Genomic DNA, 24,140 nt, shown 5'->3' with positions numbered 1-24,140 from the left:
TCCAGTTTTCTTCGTCCCCCCCCCCCTTACCCTCCCTCCCCGTCCCACTTCAGGGACCCTTCTCACGAGCATCTCCTTACACAGGAGGTTTTTGGACTCCTCTCTATGGGGGCCATAGAGGAGGTTCCATCAGAGTTAAGGTGCAGGGGGTTTTACTCCCGCTACTTCCTGATCCCCAAAGCAAAAGGGGGTCTGCGACCCATTTTAGATTTACGCGAACTCAACAAATTCATAGTAAAGTTGAAGTTCCGCATGATCTCCTTGGGGACCATCATCCCTTCCCTGGATCCTGGAGACTGGTACGCCGCCCTCAACATGAAGGACGTATGTTTTCATATAGCAATCTACCCCTCTCATAGGCGCTTCCTTCAATTTGTAGTAAACAATGTGCACTACCAATTTGCCGTCCTTCCCTTTGGCTTGTCCGCAGCTCCGAGAGCGTTCACCAAATGTATGGCTGTCATGGCAGCATACCTTCGTTGACAAAGGATACAGGTGTTCCCGTATCTAGACGACTGGCTGGTGCGCGGCCACACCAGGGAGCAAGTTCAAGCTCACGTCCAGATAACACTACAAACATTCCATGAGTTAGGCATTTTACTCAACAAAGAAAAGTCCACTCTAGAGCCAACCCTGAGAATAGAATTTATCGGGGCAGTCTTAGACTCCAGGCTCGCCCGAGCTCTTCTGCCAGACACTCGGTTTCACACCATCACAAACATCATCCACATACTCCAGGTCTTCCCGATCACCATGATAAGGACGTGCCTCGGCCTGTTGGGACACATGGCCGCTTGCACTTACGTAACCAGGCACACCAGACTTCGGCTTCGCCCACTTCAGGCCTGGGTATCATCGGTGTACCGTCCTTACCGGGACAACCTGAACATGGTGGTCACGGTTCCGAACTCGGTCTTGACCTCTCTCACCTGGTGGCTGGATCACAAGGCAGTTTGCGCAGGAGTGCCATTTCACACCCTACAACCCTCCCTCATGGACACTTCATCTCTAGGTTGGGGTGCTCACCTCGGGGAGCACCATACACAGGGCCTGTGGACCGCATCCCAACTAGCTCTGCACATCAATGTTCGAGAGCTGATGGCGGTGCGCCTAGCCTGTCAGGCATTTCTCGGTCTCCTACATGGCCGTTGCGTGTCAGTCCTCACAGACAACACCATGGCCATGTTCTACATCAACAAGCAAGGAGGAGCCCGGTCGTCTCTCCTATGCCAAGAGGCCATTCGCCTGTGGGAGTTCTGCATTGCCCACTCGATACATCTCATGGCATCGTTCCTCCCTGGAGTCCAGAACACTCTAGCGGACCGTCTCAGCAGATCCTTCCAGACGCATGAGTGGTCGATTTGCCCGGATATCATCCATTCCATCTTCCAGAGGTGGGGATTTCCCCAGGTCGACCTGTTCGCCTCACGCGCCAACAGGAAGTGCCACGTGTTCTGCTCCCTCCCAGGGCAATCTCCGGGCTCCCTGTCGGACGCTTTCCTGCTACCGTGGAAAGACCAGCTGTTCTATGCTTTCCCTCCATTTCCACTGGTCTACAGGGTACTGCTCAAGCTACGTAGAGACAAGGCACGTATGATTCTAGTCGCTCCAGCTTGGCCAAGACAGCACTGGTACACCACGCTCTGGAGCTATCGGTACAAACTCCGATCACGCTTCCCTTGTGCCCGGACTTGATCTCTCAGGACCACGGCCGACTCTGTCACCCCGACCTGCAATCGCTCCACCTTACAGCGTGGATGCTCCATGGCTGAATCGGACAGAGCTACGATGCTCACATCCCGTGCAACAGATTCTGCTGGGAAGTAGGAAGCCCTCTACACGGACCACTTACTTAGCCAAGTGGAAACGTTTCTCCTGTTGGTGCGAGCAGCGGGCCACGCCCCCCTTGCAGGCGTCAATTCCACTTATACTTGAATATCTCCTATCTCTAAAACAGCAGGGCGTAGCGATATCTTTGGTCAGGGTTCACCTGGCCGTTATATCGGCGTTCCACCCAGGAGAACACGCTTCCTCGGTCTTCTCTAACCCGGTGGTCGTCAGATTCCTCAAGGGCTTAGACCGGCTATACCTACAGCAACGTCAACCCGTTCCGGCGTGGGATCTTAACCTGGTTCTCTCCAAGCTCACAGGGCCCCCGTTTGAGCCATTGGCTACCTGCTCACTCCTTTACCTATCTTGGAAGACAGCCTTCCTTGTAGCCATCACTTCAGCAAGGCGTGTTTCTGAAATCAGGGCGCTCATGTCTGAGCCTCCGTACACAGTCTTCCATAAAGACAAGGTGTAGCTTCGCCCCCACCCTGCCTTTCTTCCCAAGGTGGTATCAGCTTTTCATGTGAACCAAGATATATTTCTCCCAGTCTTCCATCCTAAGCTGCACGCCACCCGTCAAGACCAGCGTATGGACTCCTTGGACGTACGCAGGGCCCTTGCTTTCTATATTGAGCGTACGAAGCCGTTTAGGAAGACGACACAACTCTTCGTTGCAGTGGCCGACCGGATGAAAGGCTTACCGGTCTCCTCGCAACGTCTCTCCTCTTGGATCACGTCCTGCATTCGTGTTTGCTACGACCTGGCCGGTGCCCCGACGCCACGCCTCACCACCCACTCCACGAGGGCCCAAGCCTCCTCAACTGCCTTCCTGGCTCATTGGAGGAGAAGGTACCTGTATTTGCATCTGTCCTGGGTGTTCCTGGGTGTTCCTGGGTGTTTGTTTGTTTTGGTTTGTAGGGGCCGGCAGGGGCTGGGTGCTGGGACGGACGCCGAGGCCTGAGCAGGGGGCGGGGCTTGGCTGATTAGGGGGCCCATAAAAGCGGCCGCCCAGCCAGGCAGCGGCACAGCTGCGAGCAGCGGCACCGGAGGCAGCAAACAGGGCGGCTAACAGGGGAGTTTGAGAGGGAGTTTGCAGGGGGAGGTAAGGGGGGAGGCAGGAGGGCACGGTGTGGTGTGTGCTCTGAGTCCACAGGCACCGTGGGCAGGGAGCCCAGCAGGCATGAGCCACGCAGCAGCAGCAGACAGAATGCAGATGGCTGCATGTGGAAGCTGTGGTATGTATATGGTCCTAGCAGGGGAGCCGGAACACAGGTATGTGTGTATGAAGTGTCGCCTGATAGTGTTACTGGAGGAAAAGATTAAGGGGCTAGAGATGCAGGTAGATACCCTGGTGGAGTTTAGGCGGGGGTTTGAGCAGCTGATGGAGGACAGGCAAGGAGGGGCTGAAGGAGAACGCCCTGCGGCGCAGGTAGAGGCAGAAGAGGGTGATAGGGGAATGGAAGGGGGAGAGCATGGGAGGTGGAACCATGTGACTGTCAGAAGCAGGCCAAGGAAAAGAAGGGCCAGTGAGGGGGGAATAGAACTCAGGAATAGGTTCGAGTGTTTGGATAGCGAGGTGGAGGGGCAGCAGGTGGCGGCTGAAGGTGGGAGAGTGAGGAAGAAGAGAAGAGCGGCTAGTCCGAGAGAGAGAGGGGAGGAGTTGATGGAGACAGCACCAATTCTGGGCCCCGGGAGGATTCAGGAAGGCATAAGGGGGAGCATTAGGGAAGATAGGAACAGGCTCAGGTCAGGACTAGAGGGATTAGAGACTAGATTACTAGATGGCACTGTTGCCAGGCGAAGGCAGGTGTATGTAATTGGAGACTCATTACTGAGGAGATTGGACAGGCCTGTGACCAGGGCGGACCCGGAGAACAGAAGGGTGTGCTGTCTCCCGGGCGCAAAGATACGCGATGTGGACCTGCGGTTGAAAAGGATCCTAAAAGGAGCAGGTAAGAACCCCTTGATAATCCTTCATGTAGGAACGAATGACACGGCTAGGTTCTCGTTAGAGAGAATCAAGGGAGATTATGCCAGGCTGGGGAAGACGCTCAAGGAGATAGAGGCTCAGATTATCTTTAGTGGGATTCTGCCCGTTCCGAGGGAAGGGCAGCAAAGGGCTGATAGGATTGTGAGAATAAATACTTGGCTAAGGGAGTGGTGCTATAAGGAGGGCTTTGGGATGTATGGCCACTGGGAGGCTTTTGGGGACAGACACCTGTTCTCGCGGGATGGGCTTCACCTGAGTAGGGAAGGAAATAGACTTCTGGGAGGGAGGCTGGCTCATCTTATCAAAAGAGCTTTAAACTAGGAAGTTTGGGGAGAAGGTTGGGAGATGCACAGTTAATCTCCACGCCAGATTCCAGTATGGAAAAGGTGAGTAAAATGAGAGGAGACATAGCCGGGGAGACGAGATTGGACATAGGAAGGACAGGGGGGACGGGCGCAAGGAGGCCCGCAACATATAGTGCTACTAATGAGAGACAGGCTAAACGACATACATTAGGGTGTTTATACACCAATGCGAGAAGCCTAGGTAATAAAATGGAGGAATTGGAGCTCTTGGTCCAAGAGCTGAAACCGGATATCGTAGGAATAACAGAAACGTGGTGGAATGACGGTCACGACTGGAACACAGGTATGGAGGGGTATACGCTGTTTAGGAAAGACCGGAACAAAGGTAAAGGTGGGGGGGTGGCATTGTATGTCAACAGTGAAATAAGCTGTAAAGAAATAATAGTGGATGGATTAGATAACACAGAGTCCGTCTGGGCAATACTCACGCTGGGTAATAGGACTACTAGAGCCTCTCCGGGGATAGTGCTTGGAGTGTGCTATAGACCGCCGGGATCGACCCAGGATATGGATAAGGAACTATTTAATGTGTTTAGAGAAGTAATTACTAATAGAAACTGTGTAATTATGGGGGACTTTAACTTCCCGGATATAGATTGGGGCACAAACGCTAGTAGTAATAATAGGGCTCAGATGTTCCTAGATGTGCTTGCTGATCAATTCCTTCATCAAGTGGTAGCTGAACCGACGAGGGGGGAGGCCACTTTAGATTTGATTCTGGTAAGCAGTGAGGACCTCGTTGAGGAAGTGCTAGTGGGGGACAATTTGGGCTCCAGTGATCATGAGCTAATTCGGTTTAAAATACATGGGAGGAGTAACAGAATTAAGTCAAAGACTAGGGTTTATAATTTTAAAAAGGCCAATTTTAACAAATTAAGGGGACTGGTAAGGGCAGTGGATTGGGCAAACGTATTAAGGGATCTAAAGGCAGAAGAAGCCTGGGATTACTTCAAGTTAAAGATGCATGAGCTGTCGGAGGCCTGCATTCCAAAAAAGGGAAAAAGATTACAAAGCAGGAGATTTAGACCGAGCTGGATGAGCGACCGACTCAAAGGGGTGATTAGGAAAAAACAGAAAGCGTACAAAGAGTGGAAGAGGGGAGGGATTAGTAAAGAAACTTACCTTAGTGAAGTCCGAGAATGTAGAGATAGAGTGAGAAAGGCCAAAGGCCGTGTAGAGTTGGACCTAGCGAGGGGAATTAAAAGCAATAGTAAGAGGTTTTACAGCCACATAAATAGGAAGAAAGCAAAGAAAGAAGAAGTGGGACCGCTGAAGACTATTGCCGGAGAGGAGATTAAAGACAATCTAGGCATGGCGCAATATCTCAATGAATATTTTGCATCGGTGTTTAATGAGGCCAATGAAGGTATTAGGGATACTAGCACCACTACAGAGGGGCATTCGGGATGGGGGATTACCGTATTCGAGGTAGAAACAAAACTGATTGCCTTAATGGGGCTAAGTCGGGAGGACCGGACGATCTTCATCCGAGAATATTGAAGGAATTGGCGCGGGAAATAGCAGGCCCGTTAGCGATAATATTTAATGAATCTGTAAACTCGGGGGTGGTCCCGTTAGACTGGAGAATAGCTAATGTGGTTCCTATTTTCAAGAAAGGGAAAAAAAGTGATCCGGGTAACTACAGGCCTGTTAGTTTAACATCTGTAGTGTGCAAGGTGTTAGAGAAAATTCTGAAAGAGAAACTAGTTGAGGACCTGGAGGTTAGTGGCAATTGCGATAAATTACAACATGGTTTTACGAAGGGCAGATCGTGCCAAACGAATCTGATCTCCTTCTTTGAGAAAGTAACGGATTTATTAGATAAGGGAAATGCGGTGGACCTAATATACCTGGATTTCAGTAAAGCGTTTGATACTGTACCCCATGAGGAATTATTGGTTAAACTGAAAAACATGGGGATCGATATGAAAATCCAGAGGTGGATAAGGAATTGGTTAATGGGGAGAATGCAGCGGGTCGTATTAAAGGGTGAACTGTCGGGTTGGAGGGAGGTTACTAGTGGAGTGCCTCAAGGTTCGGTTTTGGGACCCATTTTATTTAATCTATTTATAACTGACCTCGGGACCGATTGCAGGAGTGGGCTGATAAAGTTTGCGGATGATACGAAGGTGGGAGGCGTTGTAAATTCGGAGGAGGATAGGGATATCCTGCAGGGAGACTTGAATGAGCTTGTGAATTGGAGTATCAGAAATAGGATGAAATTTAATAGTAAAAAGTGTAAGGTAATGCATTTGGGGATGACTAATAACAATTTTAGTTACAAGATGGGGACGCATTGGTTAGAAGTAACGGAAGAGGAGAAGGACCTAGGGGTCCTCGTAGACCGCAGGATGACTATGAGTCGACAATGCGACGTGGCGGTGAAAAAAGCCAATGCTGTCTTGGGATGCATTAGGCGAGGTATATCTAGTAGGGATAAGGAGGTCCTGCTCCCGTTGTACAAGGCGCTGGTGAGACCTCACTTGGAGTACTGTGTGCAGTTCTGGTCTCCCATGTTCAAAAAAGATGAACTCAAACTGGAACGGGTGCAGAGAAGGGCCACTAGGATGATCAGAGGAATGGAAAACCTGTCGTATGAAAAGAGACTAGAGGAGCTTGGGTTGTTTAGTCTGACAAAGCGAAGGCTGAGGGGGGATATGATTGCTATCTTTAAATATATTAGAGGGATTAATACAAGGGAGGGAGAAGAATTATTCCAGCTTAGTACTAATGTGGATACGAGAACGAATGGATATAAACTGGCCGTGGGGAAGTTCAGGCTTGAAATTAGACGAAGGTTTTTGACCGTCAGAGGGGTGAAATATTGGAACGGCCTTCCGAGGGAAACGGTGGGGGCGACGGACCTGTCTGGTTTTAAGATTAAGTTAGATAAATTTATGGAGGGAATGGTTTAATGGTAAAACATAGTAGTCAAGGAAAACCAAACAATGGTAGGTAAATCGTATAATGGCTGACAGGGGTCAGGCTGGTGACTCTTGCCTATATGCTCGGGGTCTGACTGATCGCCATTTTTGGGGTCGGGAAGGAATTTTCCTCCAGGGCAGATTGGCCAAGCCTCTGGAGGTTTTTCGCCTTCCTCCGCAGCATGGGGCAGGGATCTCTAGCAGGAGGGTCTCTGCCGATTGAAGTCACCTAAAACAGGATTGGGGACTTCAACAGCAGAGTCCAGGGAAGGGGTAGGGACGGTTTTATGGCCTGCAGCATGCAGGGGGTCAGACTAGATGATCATAATGGTCCCTTCTGACCTTAAAGTCTATGAGTCTATGAGTCTATGAGTCCCTATCCAGGACATTTGTAGAGCGGCGGTTTGGTCATCGGTCCACACCTTCGCTGCTCCCTATGCGCTTGTTCAGCAGTCTAGAGACGATGCTGCATTCAGATCAGCGGTTCTGCACTCAGCGATGTCTCACTCCGACCCCACCGCCTAGGTAAGGCTTGGTAGTCACCTAATTGGAATCGATATGAGCAAGCACTCGAAGAAGAAAAGACGGTTACTCACCTTTGTAACTGTTGTTCTTCAAGATGTGTTGCTCATATCCATTCCAAACCCGCCCCCCTTCCCCACTGTCGGAGTAGCCGGCAAGAAGGAACTGAGGGGGCACTGAGTTGGCTGGGGTGTATATCCAGCGCCATGAAGACGCCACTCCAGGGGGCTCCTCAGCCAACCCACCGGGTGTTGCTAGGGTAGAAAATTCTCCGACGATGGTGCACGTAGCGCGCGCACACCTAATTGGAATGGATATGAGCAACACCATCTCAAAGAACAACAGTTATAAAGGTGAGTAACCGTCTTCTATCAGGGACACTTTGATTGAGTCCAGTGTATACCTAGCACAAGAGCTGGGTACTCTGCCTTCGTAGTGAAAGAACTCATGGCTGTGGAACTGGTTTCCCCTGGACAGACTAAGCCTTGAATCTTAATGCAAAACTAATTCTGTAGGGAGGATATTTTATTAGTAGTTTGATGACCCCACCCAACTATGTTTCTATCCTAGTCTTACACTGCCACTCATCACTGTAGTATCTGAGCACCTTCCATGTAAAATCAGTAGCAATAGTGAGGATCCTCCAAATTATTTCTGAGGTTGGACATAAAGGGGAAGACTCTCTTACTTAGAAATAGCTGTATTAGAGCCCAGATAGTATGTTGATGTTTACAGACTGTGTATAATAAGAATACAAAAATATAAATATTTTTTCTCTACCTCAGCCCTGATGTTAACGATAAAATATTTTAGGTAATTATTTGTATGGGCAGTATCTGGTTTTTAAATATCCTCTGACTTTAATTATTTTTTATCTTTCTAGCTCAGTTATCTTTGAAAATTAAATATTGATGCACTTACTTTAGGTAATTTCAATCTACTTCATCAGTATATGCTGAACACCCCGTTAACTGGGTTGAGATATACACATAATCAAAAACATTTTTTCGCACGATCCCTATCCCTGCTGGCTTCCACTCCACTGTAATGTCCCACAGAGTTTCTATAGAGGTCCCCTCCATATTTTTGACAGCATTGTATGGTTTTACAGTAGCGTTTTTATCTTTATATTCTTTTTATATCCATTTGGGATCTGATGTATTTAAAAGGAACTTGTACTGTGTACTAATAAAGTCATTTGCTACTACGTGGTCCTGCTTTGGGTTCTGTCTTTTGAAGTTGAGGGATGACTGCTTTCAAGCTATTTTTGACCTCAGAATCATTTTGAGCATAAACATTGCTCAAATTTACCTTTTTGGCAGAAAACCAGACTTTTAGATCTTCAAACGTACCTACAGGAATATACTTCCCAGAGATGCAAATCCAGATTCACAGCCCCAAGTTGGGATGGAATAATTCCATGTTATCCACAATGTAGTGTCGTACGGAGGGATGCACACTCTGCCATGTTTCTGAAGTGACAGCTCTGTACTTGAAGGTGACCCTTTTTATAGCTAAAAAGAACTAAGCTAATCGCATCTCTTTTCGAAAGTGATCTGCAAGTATTTTTAAAACAAATTTTTAAGGTTCCCATACAGTAGATGCTCTATCCAGACATCGAAGGGTGAAAGGGGAATGCAAGACATAAGTAATATTAAACTTTTCTTTTTGCTTTAGGTCTGACAAACTCAAGTTGTTGGGTCTAGCTCAGAGGTTCCCAAACTTATTTGGCCTACCGCCCCCTTTTCAGAAAAAAATTACTGCCCCCTGGAAATCTACCTTCTTTAAGCGAACAAACAGAAAGATGCAGTGACAAATTTGCATTCTTTTATGTATCTATATTTCTACCTATGTCCTACAATATAGTAAAGAAAGATGTGTTATTAGAATATCACCCACGACATCAGGTATACGGTGGTTTTTGCGTAAGACGGCAAAAGACAACCAAACTAAAATACTAATGAAACTAGTTGTTTGCTCAGCATTAGATATATGTATTTGATATTAAATTGTTAAATAGCAAACTAAATTTATCAAGAAATAATTAATTTAAAAATAATCAATATGCAATTAAAAATCAGTTAATAGTTTTAATTTAGTTTGCCCTTATTTAAATAATTGTTCCTTATTAACACACGCCTTATTTACCAATTAACACAGATGATTTGATAGATATAAATAAATGTTAATAGTTAACAGTTTTTTTACGATTGCATTCCCCTGTTTTCGTTAATATTGTAATAAAAAATATGACAAATATATTGACTGTACACTTCAAATAGTACTGTACCGACACAAGCCTGCTACGATTTTATTATTAGTAAGCACTAGAGACACAGAAACATACGGTAAATATGTAAGAAAATGTATAAACATACTCACGTGTAAATTGCTGTTTTATTGAAACAACAATAATACAATTTGCTTTGTATGTGATCCATAATCCGTAAAGATCAAAGGTATCGAATTTGAATAAAAATTTTTAAATACTTATTGCACTATTGTTAACTGCTTTTTACACAATTCAGAAACAATCTAAATTAGATTTCATACATGTCACCTATTTATAGTATCGTATTGTAAACAAGTCATTACACGCACATATTCCTGCCAGTGCATGCTGGACTTCCCGACAATGCGCGACATGCTCGCCTGCCAACGCTTGCTTGTTAAGAGCTGTTGGCGGACTTGACACCTGATCGGTTATAATTTGTGAATTTATTTGGAAAATAAAGTAATCACTACAACTTTAACTCTATGTTACACAACAGATGAAACATGTACGAATGGTTTTTCAAAATTTTTTTATATTCTCTTCTTTCTTTATGCTTCCACCGCCCCCTTATTTTTATTCAATGCCCCCAAATTGCACCCGAGGCTACTACTGCCCCCCTGGATCGTTCCAGCGCCCCCCAGGGGGCGGTATCGCCCACTTTGGGAACCTCTGGTCTAGCTCTTTCGCCACGTTTGGGCATGAATTGGGTGATGTACCATCAACTAGTAAACCCTCCTGGAGCCAACTTGTAGGGGGCAGTTAAATGGAACTTTTTAAGTTTATAGAGCACTGGTTTGCAAAGGTGATTTTTATTGTTTTCTATATCAAAAGATTAAAAAAAAACTGTTTCTCTGAAACACTGTGCAAACACATGCCTTTTAATGAAAAATAACCAAAAATCCACGTTCACTTAATTGACCCCATATAGGCTGGCTGCAGGATTGAGCAGAAAACTCTAGTTCATGTTACAGTCCATAGAAGACACTCTGCTGTTCACATATTGGAGCAGCAGCCAACAATCCTGGAGTTATGGGGACCTAAAATTTAAAAAGAAATAGTAAATTTATGAGCATCGATTTCAGAGAATGTTTGACTGTGTACTCGGAACCTAATTCTGGGATGCACAATATAGTACTTTGTGTTATGCACTAAATACTAGTGTGAGTCTTTATGGTCTGGGGATTCATGAGATATCCTTGTGCTGGAGAGCTTGCAGTGAAAAGGGGTCTCACTTATGATTTGATCTGCTCATGTACAATGGTGCAGCCTTTTTGGTTTCAGGCTGCTAATAAATTTAGTTATGATATGAGAGATCCTATTTATTGTCCTCTCTGGCACAGAAAGTCTTTTGCGTTTTTATTGCAATAAATTAATACGTTACTTGATAATGTGCTCTATTAAATGCTTAATCTTTGCTAATTTTACCATTCTCATATTTATAGACCATCCCTTCTGCAAAGCATCACCTCTCCCTGAGATAAACCTGTATTATGCTGACTGATTTTCCTTATACTGGATTTTGTGGTGTTTATCAAAGACATCTGGGTCTGTTTTTATGCTTATTGTATGTCTTGATATTGCAATATAAATATTTCTGAAGCAATTGTGCTGCATTTTTGTTGTTGGAAACATTCAGCACATAATGCAATTATTTTATTTTTTAAAATTCTTGCAGATTACCTTTAATAAGACATCATCCCTCTGAGTTAAAAATTGCAACAGATTTTGATTGCTACATTACAAAAATAACTACAGTCTTGTTGAGTGAGAGTTTGTGTGTACACAGTTACAATGTACAGTTAATGAGGTTTTGGGTTAAGTAGGTTATGTGAAAAAATGATTTAAAATTAGTGTGTGTTATTTTTTATAATATAAATCAATCAATCTAGAATGTAAACATTTTGTAATGATAAATTTTTGTTCTATGGTGACATCTTCTGGTAGGCCTGAACACATCCTGAAACTATTTCTTCCAGCCTGATGTCCCTACTAAAATTTTAAGAAAACTAAGAATCTCACATTGCCTGTCTGCGCATCTCTGGGCAACAATGTGTTCGCCACAATAATACGATTTTTTTTTTTAAAAAGATCCCTCCTCTTTATTTATTTATTTCTTATTGGAGGACCATAAAACACAATTGTGGGGGACTTCATGATAGATGACTTATAACAGGGTACAAAACCTTTCACAGCTAAGTCTCTATTATGAAGTCATCCGAAGTTGGTAATGATAGAAAGTCATTGCCATCTGCTGGTTGGTAGGTGTCATGTATTAAATGAGTGTTGGTAATTTGTTGATTTCCTCATGGATATTGGGCACTAGTTGATATCCTTGTTATTGTAGTCTGTACATAAAAGTCAAACATCAATGAGACATAGAGACTGAACTACCATTGCGTCCCTAGTACTGATTCCTTTAAGTCAAGTTTGCGGCAGTTTGATCAAGCTTGCCAACAACATATACAGAGAACTATCTAGATCTGTTAATCCAGCTCCTTTCGTAAGTGTTAAAATTCACTTAATAAACAGTTGTATATAATGCATTGTTGTTGTAGTTCTGTCGGTCCCAGGATATTAGAGACACAAGGTGGACCAGTTATTGGACCAACTTCTGCTGGTGAAAGAGACAAGATTTTAAGCTTAGGCCTTGGCTACATTGGCGCTGTACAGCGCTGCAACTTGCTGCGCTCAGGGGTGTGAAAACGCACCACTCCCCCACCCCCCTGCCCGAGCACAGCGCTGTAAAGTGCCAGTGTAATCAGCGCCTGTAGCGCTGCACGCTCGCTCGCAGCGCTGCAAGCTATTCCCCTCGGAGAGGTGGAGTACTTGCAGCACTGCGAGAGAGCTCTCGCAGCGTTGGCGGCACGACTACACTCGCGCTTCACAGTGCTGCCATGGCAGCGCTGTGAATCCCCAAGTGTAGCCGAGGCCTTATACAGAGCTCTTCTTTGGGTCTGGGAAATTAATTTTTAGTGTCACAGCTAAATACAAGGTGGAACAGGTTGTTTAGCATAAGTAGTTAATGCATATTGTTCAGCCTAAGTAGTTAACAGATATTGTAAGAGACCATTCAAAGTGAAGTGGCCAGTTAACTTATGTCTAGTCATAGGGAAGAAAAATGGTTGGTGTGTGTGTGTGGGGGGGGGGGGGGGGGGGCATTTTGTGGGTAACACTTTTGTAATAAGCCATAAATCCAGTGTCTTTATTCAGTCCATGATTTTTTGTGACTAGCAAAATTATGAATTTAAGCTTTCGGGTGTTGTGCAGGTTTCCTTCTGAGGATGAGAACTGAGAGGTCAGATAGACTTTGTGAAAAGTGTTCCCCACAGGTGATTTGGTGTTTTTTGTCTTCTATCATTTTTCTGTGAGAGTGCATTCAAGAGTGTATTAATTGTCTCGTTTCACCCACATAGTTGTTATTGAAACATTTAGTGCACTGTTGTAGGACCCATGAAAATATCATTGATGTATCTCAGATATATCATTACATCAATGATAAATCCCTATACACAACCATCTGTCAAAATGGTGGCATTGCTGCCTGCCTCAAGTATCTTCAAGGCAATGGATAACACTCAGATAGCCACCTCAAACATATCCCCAAACTCATCCATTTCATCCTCACCCACAACAATTTTATATTCAACAACAAACCCTTTGTCCAAACCATGGGAGAAATCAAGGGAACTAGGACGGCTTCTCAATATGCCAATCTCTTCCAATCTATAGGCGACCTTGAAGAAGAATTTCTGAACAAATTCAGCATGAAACCAATTATCTACCTGAGGATACATCAATGATATTTTCATCCTCTGAGCAGACCTAAACTCCCGCATAGGTTTCCATCACAACTTCAGCAACTACCATCCATCCATTAAACTCTCTCTAGACCACTCTCACACTAACATCAACTTCCTGTACACCATGATCAGCTTCATGGATGGAACCCTAAAAACAACTATATACAAGAAACCCATGAATCACCACACTTACCTTCACAGATCCAGTAACCACCGCCGACATGCCAAGAAAACAGAATATGCTCCAAGGAGAAAGGGATATAAACATTAACTCACTTAAAACCGCCTTCACCAAACAAGGACACTCCATTAGAGAAGTAGATTGCATCATGGAATGGGTCACCCAAATACCCTGAGAGAACCTGCTTCAAAACAGATATAAAACCCTCTCCGACTGCATACCCCTAGTTGTCACTTACCACTCCACACTGGAACCCATATGGAGTATCATTAAACACTTACAACCCATGTTTGATGGGGACTACATCCTGAAAGAAATCTTTCCTGAACCCACTTTTCAAACAACCCCCAACCTCTCTAAGCTCATCATCAGAAACAAGCTCCACAGAATAGGACACAGAAACTCAAAGGAGCACCAGATCCTGCCAGAACAGCAGATGCATAATCTGCAGCCATATCCCCACTGCTAAAATAATCAGTACCTCCACAACACATGTTTCAAGGTCCATGGGTTCTACATATGCCTATCACAACTTGTGGTGTACCTCATCCAGTGTCCTAAATGCCCCAATAACAATTATGTGGGTGACACGAGACAGTCACTATGCTCTTGAGTGAATTCACACAGAAAAATGATGAAAGACAAAAACACCAAATCACCTGTGGGTAAACACTTTTCACAAAGCGATCACTCTGTATGTGACCTGTCAGTCCTCATCCTCAAGGGAAACTCGCACAACACCTGGAAGCTTAAATTCATAACTTTGCTAGACACTAAAAATCGTGGATCAAATAGAGACACTGGTTTTATGGCTTATTACAGCAATCTATAACCCACTACAAGCTCTCCACCATTTCTAATCACTGGTTTAGGACAAAAATCAATTGTACTTTAATTTTGTATAATTTGAATAATATCACTTTTATTAATATGATGCACTGGGTTCCTTTCCTAAATTACAAGATCTTTGGTGCAGGGACTGTTTTACTGTATTCTGTGAATGTGCGTGCCACCATAATCCTAACAATAATAAACCTACCACTTCCAGGTGGGCCCAAGTTGGCTTGTTCTCCCTTACAGGAGCCTGTCACAGGTAGGCTGGTCCCGGACTCATGTGAAAGGGCCAGATCCTATGACAAAGAGGAAGAGTTAATTTCTTTCTAAAGAACTTTTCCCTTGATGTTTGATTGAAATGTCTCATTGCAGTTTTTGTTTTGTTTTATTTATGCCTTTCCCATTTGAAGACCCATCCAAGCTCTCCCTCAGACTTCCAGGGAAGGGATATTAACATGATCTTTTCTCCATATTTCCCATGGCATGATAACTTTTCCTTTTAAGGGTTGTCTCTGGGTTAGACTATGCTTTAACCATTTTTCCAGAACAAAGGGACGCAATCTCTTACAGAAATGAAGTGGAAAGTGTGGTTTGTCTGATGATAAAAACAAAGACCAACTAGCCAAGATTGCCAAGAGTAGCAAATTTAAGATCTAAGGAGACAGTATAACTGAAAGTCTACTTCTACACACAGGGACATTTGTGTATCATTAAAATATGATTCCATGTGACAGGAAAAATAGATGAGCTTTCTCTGCTGGTAAAAGCTATAAGAAAAGCCATAAGTTAAGTTTTGCAATGCAGTTTCCTTTTTAACCTGCTGTTTTTGTTTCCCCATAACTTTTTTTAAAAACTTTCCCTTGTGGTTGAACCTTTTCATGCTTGGTTATAGCCTAAAGGTGAATTTTGTGGTAAAGTGACTCAAATCCTGTGGGTTTTTTTTTTTTTCTTTTTCTGAATTATGCAACTGGGAAGATATATTTTTCCATTAAAAAAAACTCTAATGACAGAAACTTGAAATCAGATTTTGACATATGGCTAGTTCTCTCTGAGAAATATTTTCTGTGAACACTTATTGGCAGGAAAAATAACATTTAAATGGGCTTTTACACATAAATCAAAAAGTCATTTTGGCTTTTCATTTTAAATATTGCCTGTGAGTACACATGAATTGCATAGTGCTATAATCCCATGCTGTAGAACTCAGTAGTGCTTGACTAGATTTTCCTTGTATTGTATGTAGCTGTGATTTTTGGTGTACATGTGTAGCTGAAATGGTGGTACCCAGGGGAATCAATTGGGGATTGGGCCTCACTGAGTTCTACAAATACATAATGAGACAGCTTCTGCCCTGAAGAGTGTATAATCTAAGAGAGAGACCATGAGTGTATCAAGTACTCAGAGGGGATGGGCAAGAGAAAGTAGCAAGAAAACACTGTTAAACAGACTAGCTACAGGTACAATTAGATGGCTGAGTGATTTCAAACATTTCTTACAATTATTATATATCCAGTAAATAAAACATGTTTGTGCTGAAGATAGTAGCATATGGAGTAGCTTGAAACTCTGCTGTTCTATACCCAAACACCTTTCTCTGCATCTCCTTTAAAACCAACCAAACTAGGTAAAATCTATTGTAATGCAGCATTAAAATTGTGTGAACACAGTGGTGAGGAGATGCAAAAGTAAAAATTCTCATAACAATGTTAATTTACCCATGTTACATTTATGTAGGACTTGAGGTTACTGGTTAGACCGCTATATGCAATGTGGGAGATCTAATGTTCCTGACTATTGTGTACTCACGTGTGGAATATTAACATTGCACTACTGTAATTTTTTACATGTAATAGATTACTGTATATTCCACAGTTCCAATTTCTCCATTTTTAAATTAATAACATATATTTCATTCTTGTATTTTGACAGTAGGTAAATATAAGCTCCTTTGTGCTGTAAAAAAAATTATTATTGTATTTGCTTTATTTTATTCATGTATTTTGACAACTAAATCTTAATGGGTAATCATTGCTGGCACAGTACTTTTGGCATTGTAAATTGCAGGAGAAATGGTAAAGGCAATGTAAAATCTGTACTATATTTTGTTCACTTTGAAATCTGGGACAGAAAAAGGTCAAAATACACACCCTTGTATAATTCTGGCCTGCTGCATTCTCATGAACTGAAGAATATTTGATGAGTTTCCACTCTTGAGGACAACCATCATACATTTTTGAACTTGCTCATATGATACTAACTAAACTTCCTTTTATTCAAATTTATATTAATTTTTTTTGTTCATGTCTCTGTTATGTGTCCAGATAGGCAACTGGAGCATGTTACATTTGCCCTATTTGTTCAAGACCGTGCTTCCCATTCAAAACCAATATCTGCCCCAATCCTATATCTGTTCGTGCTAAAAAAAAAAAAAGACACATCAACTGACACTCTTGTTCATGAAATTTGATGACTGAATATTTCATGAAAACATTACTATTTATTCACGCGTGACACTGACGTGACATAGCAATGTTGTTGGTTTTTTAAATTGCTTTTTCTATGTAAAAAGAATTCTTATTTTGCTAGTTGTAATTGTTGGAATCTTTCAGGTACGAAGGTTTTCCGAAGCATTCTTTTGTCTTGAGCATCCAAGGCAAGCTGCTCTTGCATATCAAGAACTACAGTGAGTAACTTGAAATAGTTTATAGTGAGGCTTTTTTTATTACTTTTCCAAATCGTGTTGCTAAATGCACAGAAACAGCTTGTAGTGCACAACATATGTCACAAGTGTGTTATCTTTAATATGCTTCAGATTACAAAAATGCCTTGTATGTACTTGTGTAACTAATTTAATAGGAGTTTAGATTTAGTGTATTCTGTTTAAGTATTAACAGTAACAATTTACTGTGTAGGATTACCATCCTCTCTTACAATTCTCTTAATGCAAGGTAATATTTTTCAGTGCTCAGAGTCATCTACAGATGTGTACAGCTATCAAAAACACCTCCTTCTGCAGTTCTCTTCCACCTCTTCCTATTGAATGCAGTGAACTAGATGGAGACCTGAACTCATTACCTATAATCTTTGAAGATCGGTATTTAGATTCCATTACTGAAGGTAAATACAAGCTTGTGTGTTCTTCCTCTGAAGAATAAGTAAAGCTATAGAAAAATTAGGTATATTTTTCTGTATATTTTCTAGCAATAGAGAAATGTTTTGAATGTTTATCTAGTTTATATTTTGAATAGCTGTAAAGTTTTTTAAATTTTGTAATGAAAGTTGTATAGCTTTAGTAATTTGCATAATCTTGTTATAAACTGTGCTTTTCTTTTCTCACTTTTTTTTTTGTATGTGTGTGTGTGTGTAAAAGATTTGGATGTACCCTGGTTGGCAGTAGAAAATCTTCAGAGGTCAGAGTCCAATAAGCTGGATAAATTTGAGGCCGAAGAAGGTTTTGTAGCTGGTTTTTCTAGCCCAGAGTTGAAAATCAGACCTGCAGGTGCCTCCAACATTTGGCATTCAGAAAGTGAAAAGCAGCTAACAAAGTCTTTGAAAGGGAAAAATGAAGATGTAAACAAATCCAAAGTTAAGGTTACTAAACTAATGAAAACAATGAAAACTGAAAACACAAAAAAAATAGTAAAACAGAACTCTAAGGACTCTGTGGTCTTAGTAGGCTACAAATGTTTGAAAAACACAGCACCAGAGGAAGTCTCTAAATGCTATGAAGGCAGGCCTTCGTCTCATCAGAAAGGACTGGATCCTGCAATAGGTGGCTTTGCTTGTGACACAAGGACCTGCACAAGGCAAATAAGTCAAAAAGAACTTAGATGTGTGCCATCTAGAACTGAACAAAAATCTGCCCAAACTGACCATGTTCAGCAAAGCCAGTGTAGTCCTGTGGTCTCTAATTGTGCAAATTCCACCATTTTTGGCAGAGTTAATATCTCCCAGGCAGGTACTGGAGTTACACAGGTGGATAGCATTTTGACACCTACAAGCATAGTTGAAGGTTGTCCTGGCTGTCAGCCAACTTCATCAGGAATGAGGACAGTTGAGGTCAAACCAAGTAACAAGAATCTTTATGAAGGGGAGAAAGTGACTGTTCGTATTGGATCCTGGGCAGAATTTCTGCAAGATGGAGAGAATTTACAGGTGCCCAACTTTCAGACTGCAGAATCTGGAAGTAAAGCTAACTCGGGGGAACAGGTACTGGTGCTTGAAAAGGATGATGTGCAAGAAACGAACTACCAACATACTGGAGATGCATTGACAAGAGTAAAAAGCAATCATTCTGCTCTTTCTACAAAAGAGACTCATGTTGCCATAAGTGGAGACACGATTAAGTTACCAGATGTTAGTGTCACTTATGCCTCATCTAGGTTTTCAGATTCAGGTGTAGAAAGTGAACCTAGCTCTTTTGCAACACACTCCAACCCTGATGTATTTTTTGAAACCATTCAAGGGCAAAGTGCTTACAATAGTGAAAAACTATTTCCTCAGCTTTTACTAAAACCAGATTACATAAAAAATGCAATAGAAAGCTATTGTACTGAGAGTACTAGTGCACTGAGCGAAATACAGTCATCCCTGACATCCATAAATTCTCTACCGTCAGATGATGATGAGCTTTCACCTGATGAAAATTCAAAGATATCGATTGTACCTGAATGCCAACTAAGTGACAGCAAAACTATATTAGATCTGGGAACAATTGATTTGCCAAAATGTGATGACAATAAAAAATCAAATATCATTTTACAGCAACAGTGTGTTGTATTTTCAGGGTATTCAGACAATGAAACTGTCTCTCTACGTTCCTCACTTTCAAACTTAAAAGATTCTTTACAGTTGGTTGCTTCAGAAGAAGATATATCTACTGAGATGAAAAGTTACAGCTCACGTGCAAACTTTGACACAGTTTTTAAGGACTCTCAAAGCCTTGATAGGCAACAGAACACTACAGAAGGAGCAACTGAATTACATTCAGAAGTTATTTATCTGGGAGAACCATGTGTTGTTTCAGGTTCAGTATCTAGTAATGCTAAGTGTAATGTAGAGAAAACAAATGAGGGACAACATAACAAACCTCTAGAATTAAGGCAAACAATTGAGGAACTGCCAACAGTTGAAAGTGAGACTCACCCAGATGCAAATCATCTCTCATCAACCAGTAGTATCGATATTGTGAAACAAGGTCTTGTAGAAAACTACTTTGGCTCTAGAAGCAGTACAGATATTTCTGATATTTGCCCTACTGACAACAGCAATCCTGATAGTCCTCAAAAGGAAACATCTGAAAAACAAACAGTTGGCTCTTCACAACAGGAGGATGATGAGGAGGAGGAGGAGCAGGATCAAGAAATGGTTGAAAATGGGTATTATGAGGAAACGGATGATAGTAATATTTTAGATGGAGATACAAATGCTGACTTTGAGCAGAATCATGGTCTAATGGAAGAAAAAACTTTGAGATCTGAAAGGATTGACAGCGAACATCTAAGGGATGGAATGAATATGGCTCCTATCTGTACTCCTGGTTGTTTGTCTTTTCCCTCTGTGCTGAGAGACTCTCCTTGCAGTGTTATATGTACTTCAAAAAGCAAATCTGATGCAATAACAAAACAGCCAGGCAGCACATCCTGCAGCTCAGCTTCATCTGTTTCCTGGTATGAAAGCTCCCCCAAACCTCAAATGCTAGCGTAAGTGATTTTTTTTAAACAAAGTCTCTTTAAATTTTGAAAAACTTAAAATATGGTATTCAGAGGGAAAAGAAACATGGTCTTTGATCAAGATATCTTCCAGGTTGCTGAATTATGGATTTATTTTCTCCTGCGCATACAACTAACTTTTCAGGTTTTAGAGGCTTGTTAGAAAGTGTATGTTAACACAGAATTCCAGTTATCACATCTACTCATCTCACGTTGTTTGCAAATTTAAAGCAAAATTAAAACTTTGAGATTTATATATTGAATAAATGTACATTAAAACATTTTTTAAAATGAGGAATTACAGAATAGAAATATTTCAGGATCTTAGAGAAAAGAAAAATGGTGTTTTATAAAATGAAAACTTAACATAGTAGGTAAAGAAAAGGGACATCATGTGTTACAAAATTGTTTAAGACAACAAGACTAGCTGCCCAGCACAACTGGCCAAGCAAAGTGAGGTGTAATGCTCAACTCAATGGCAATTTTCAGTCATCTGTTTGTCTGTAACACAATAACTTTGAAACACTACATCCCTCCAATTCCCAAATTATAGGGAATGTTCCAGGCATCCATGGGCACAAACCTATTAATTTTTGCAGCAGATTGGAAAACTGGAGAAGGCTGATTCAGGGGGAAATCAGGGCCCCCACACTGCTCTGGTGCTGCAGGCAAAGGAAATTCTCTGTCCCCGCCCCCTTACTACCTACATATATCAGAGGCAGCAGCTTAACTTGCCATGGGGGATATTGTGCATAGCCCAGACTGTAACAGAAATAAGAGAGCTTTACAGGGAGGCTTGGGGGGAAATGGGGACAGGGGGTGAGGGAAAGTGGGGATCCAGTGGGGGAAGCAGGAGGGACCAGAGGATAGGGAATGGTGGGAGGAAAAACAGGGATCTGGTGATGTCTGGGGTTTGGGTTGGGGTGGTAGAATCAGAAGTGGAGAGAAATGGGAGGGGGTGGATGGAGGGACCTGGAAGCGAAGGGGGAAAAACCAAGACCCAGAATATGGGTGAGTGGATGAGGGGCAAAGCAGGAACTTTCAAGGAATTGGTTGGGACGAGGGAGTGGTGGTGATGAGGGAAGTAGCGACCCAGATGGGGGTTGGGTGGGCATGGAAGCAGAGACCCAGGGTTGGGGAGTAGAGTTGGGGAAAAGAAAGCAGGAACTGGGGAGGAGAGATGGTAAGGGAAGGAGGAGGAGCCCTGGGAAGTGGGAGCAGACACTGTAGTCGTGGTGGTGGGAGTTGGAGATGGGATGGGGAGGAACACAGATACCAGGAGGAAAATGGGGGACATGCACAGAGCCCTGAGGGAGGGGGTGATGGGACTAGCAGAGAGTCCCTGAAATGGATGGGCATGGGAAGGTGGCATACAAGCTGCTTGTGGGGGTTGGGGGGAGGAATGGAGGGATGTAAGAAGCACAATGTGGGCGCAATGTGCTTGGCCTACAGAAGCTACAATGTGTGCAACCCCCTACTGTTAAAGAATGGGAGCATTAAAATACTCTCCATTTACATTTATTAGAGCTATAGATGAACAGTAATTCATAAAGTCTGGATCTATACTAAGGACTGTATGTACAGTAATCAAATATAAATAAGTATGGAAAAGGGCACTTAGAATAGGGTTGTTTTTTATGGTGAAGTGATTTTTTCTGTTTTCCTGACTCTCTCACTTGAGAGACCTCACATAATGATCTTTTTCTCTAGTCACGAGGATGATACATGGTTTCTTTTGGAGCACATCAGTTCCAATTCCTCAGTTTGTTCCAAAGGGCTGCTGGTAGGCAATTCTAAGCATTGTCTCCCATCCTCATCTGACCTAGAGATTGAGGCCTGGATGCACAAAAGGAGTTAGGCCTTCCTACCATTCCCTATCCCTCTGGTCCCTGCACCTAAGTACCTACTAAGTTTTAGGCTCCACTAAGATGCACAAAATTCCCACTCAGCTGCCACCTAACCCCGTAGATTCCTAAATAACTCAGCACCTAAATTTTTACAGTAAAAGTTTCCTAGGTACCTACGTTTCTGCCTCTGAGTAAGTGCCCTGTTGCCTCCCTCTGGGCACCTGGATATCTATTTCTTGCCTAAGACACAGAGCGATTCACAAACCATGGGAAGATTCATTAACCATGGGAGGATACCCAGGATCAAATTGGGGTTTGAACTGGGGGCCTCCCAACCTCCTGGGGGAGTATCCTAACCACTTTGCTAAAAGTTACAAGAGTAGTCCTCCCCTTTGTTGTACTTTTTGCCTTAACATCCTCTGAGCACACCTATTGGATTGGGCCCCACACTTGATTTAGAAGGCCCAATCCAATAGGTGTGCTCAGAGGATGTTAAGGCAAAAAGTACAACAAAGGGGAGGACTACTCTTGTAACTTTTAGCAAAGTGGTTAGGATACTCCCCCAGGAGGTTGGGAGGCCCCCAGTTCAAACCCCAATTTGATCCTGGGTCTCCCACATCTTGAATGAGTGATCTTACCTCCAGGCTATAGAGTCATTCTCATGCTTGTGTGCTCTCACTCTTGCCCCTTCTCTCTCAAAGATCATGGACTGAATAGAGAGACTGGATTTATGGTTTATTACAACAATCTAATCCATTAAAACTCCTCCCCAAGCTTCCCCTTTCCATTCACGACTGGGGAGGTGTAACTGGCCACTTCACCTTGTATGGTCCCTTGACATATGTGTTAACTACTTATGCTTTGACCTTGTATTTAGCTGGGACACTCTGAGTATATTTCCCAGACCTGAAGAACTCTGTGTAAGCTTGAAAGCTTCTCTCTCATCAACAGAGATTGATCCAATAAAAGATGTTACTTCACCCACTTGTCTCTCTCTCACATGTGCACAAGCATGAGAATGACTCTGTAGTCTGATGGTTAGAGCAGTCATCCAAGAAACAGTCTCTCTGCTTAAATGACTGTCATTCACTATTTATCTACAGTGCAGCAGCTTCAACAAGAGAGATGAAGTGAGCCTCACATCAGAATATCCCGCAGCCCAATGGTTGAGCACTCACCTGAAAGGTGGCAGATTCTATTCAAATTCCTTTTACCCCTCAGGTGGAAGGCGGAATTGAACCAGATATCTCCCATATCCCATTTCAAACTCTTAAGAACATAGGCTATTTTTTAAAAAAATGTACGTACTTTAAAATCAGGCATTACAGTGTCTAAATATGGATTTAAGTAAGTGGCCTGATTTTCAGAACTATGCAAACTAGACACAATCAACTCAGGATTAAATAAGGACTGGGAATGGCTGAGCCATTACAAACATTGAATCTATCTCCCCTTGTAAGTATTCTCACACTTCTTATCAACCTGTCTGTACTGGGCTAGCTTGATTATCACTTCAAAAGTTTTTTTTCTCTTACTTAATTGGCCTCTCAGAGTTGGTAAGACAACTCCCACCTGTTCATGCTCTCTGTATGTGTGTATATATATCTCCTCAATATATGTTCCATTCTATATGCATCCGAAGAAGTGGGCTGTAGTCCACGAAAGCTTATGCTCTAATAAATTTGTTAGTCTCTAAGGTGCCACAAGTACTCCTGTTCTTTTTGCGGATACAGACTAACACGGCTGCTACTCTGATATAAGTCAATGGAAGAGTGCTCTCCCATTATCTTAACAACACTTGCCTCTGCAAAAGGAGGTAGCTATGTCGCTGTGATGCATTGCAACGCCTACGTCCTTTTGT

At 42.7% G+C, this 24,140-nt stretch overlaps 1 protein-coding gene across 7 annotated transcripts in view; it reads left to right on the top strand.

Annotated features, from left to right (window-relative positions):
• Positions 1–24,140, top strand: part of FAM135A (family with sequence similarity 135 member A) — a 157,111-nt gene that overhangs the window by 90,864 nt on the left and 42,107 nt on the right. For all 7 annotated transcript variants that reach the window (XM_054022143.1, XM_054022148.1, XM_054022145.1 and 4 more), the window contains 3 exons: positions 17,331–17,404; positions 17,684–17,838; positions 18,092–20,423. In XM_054022143.1, coding sequence (XP_053878118.1) covers positions 17,331–17,404; positions 17,684–17,838; positions 18,092–20,423 — 2,561 coding nt within the window. The remainder of the gene's footprint in view (positions 1–17,330; positions 17,405–17,683; positions 17,839–18,091; positions 20,424–24,140) is intronic.

The sequence above is a fragment of the Malaclemys terrapin genome, chromosome 3 (assembly GCF_027887155.1).
Source record: "Malaclemys terrapin pileata isolate rMalTer1 chromosome 3, rMalTer1.hap1, whole genome shotgun sequence".
NCBI lineage: Eukaryota > Metazoa > Chordata > Testudines > Emydidae > Malaclemys > Malaclemys terrapin.
Note: the sequence above shows the minus strand (reverse complement) of the source record. Positions and strands in the feature narration are given on the sequence as shown.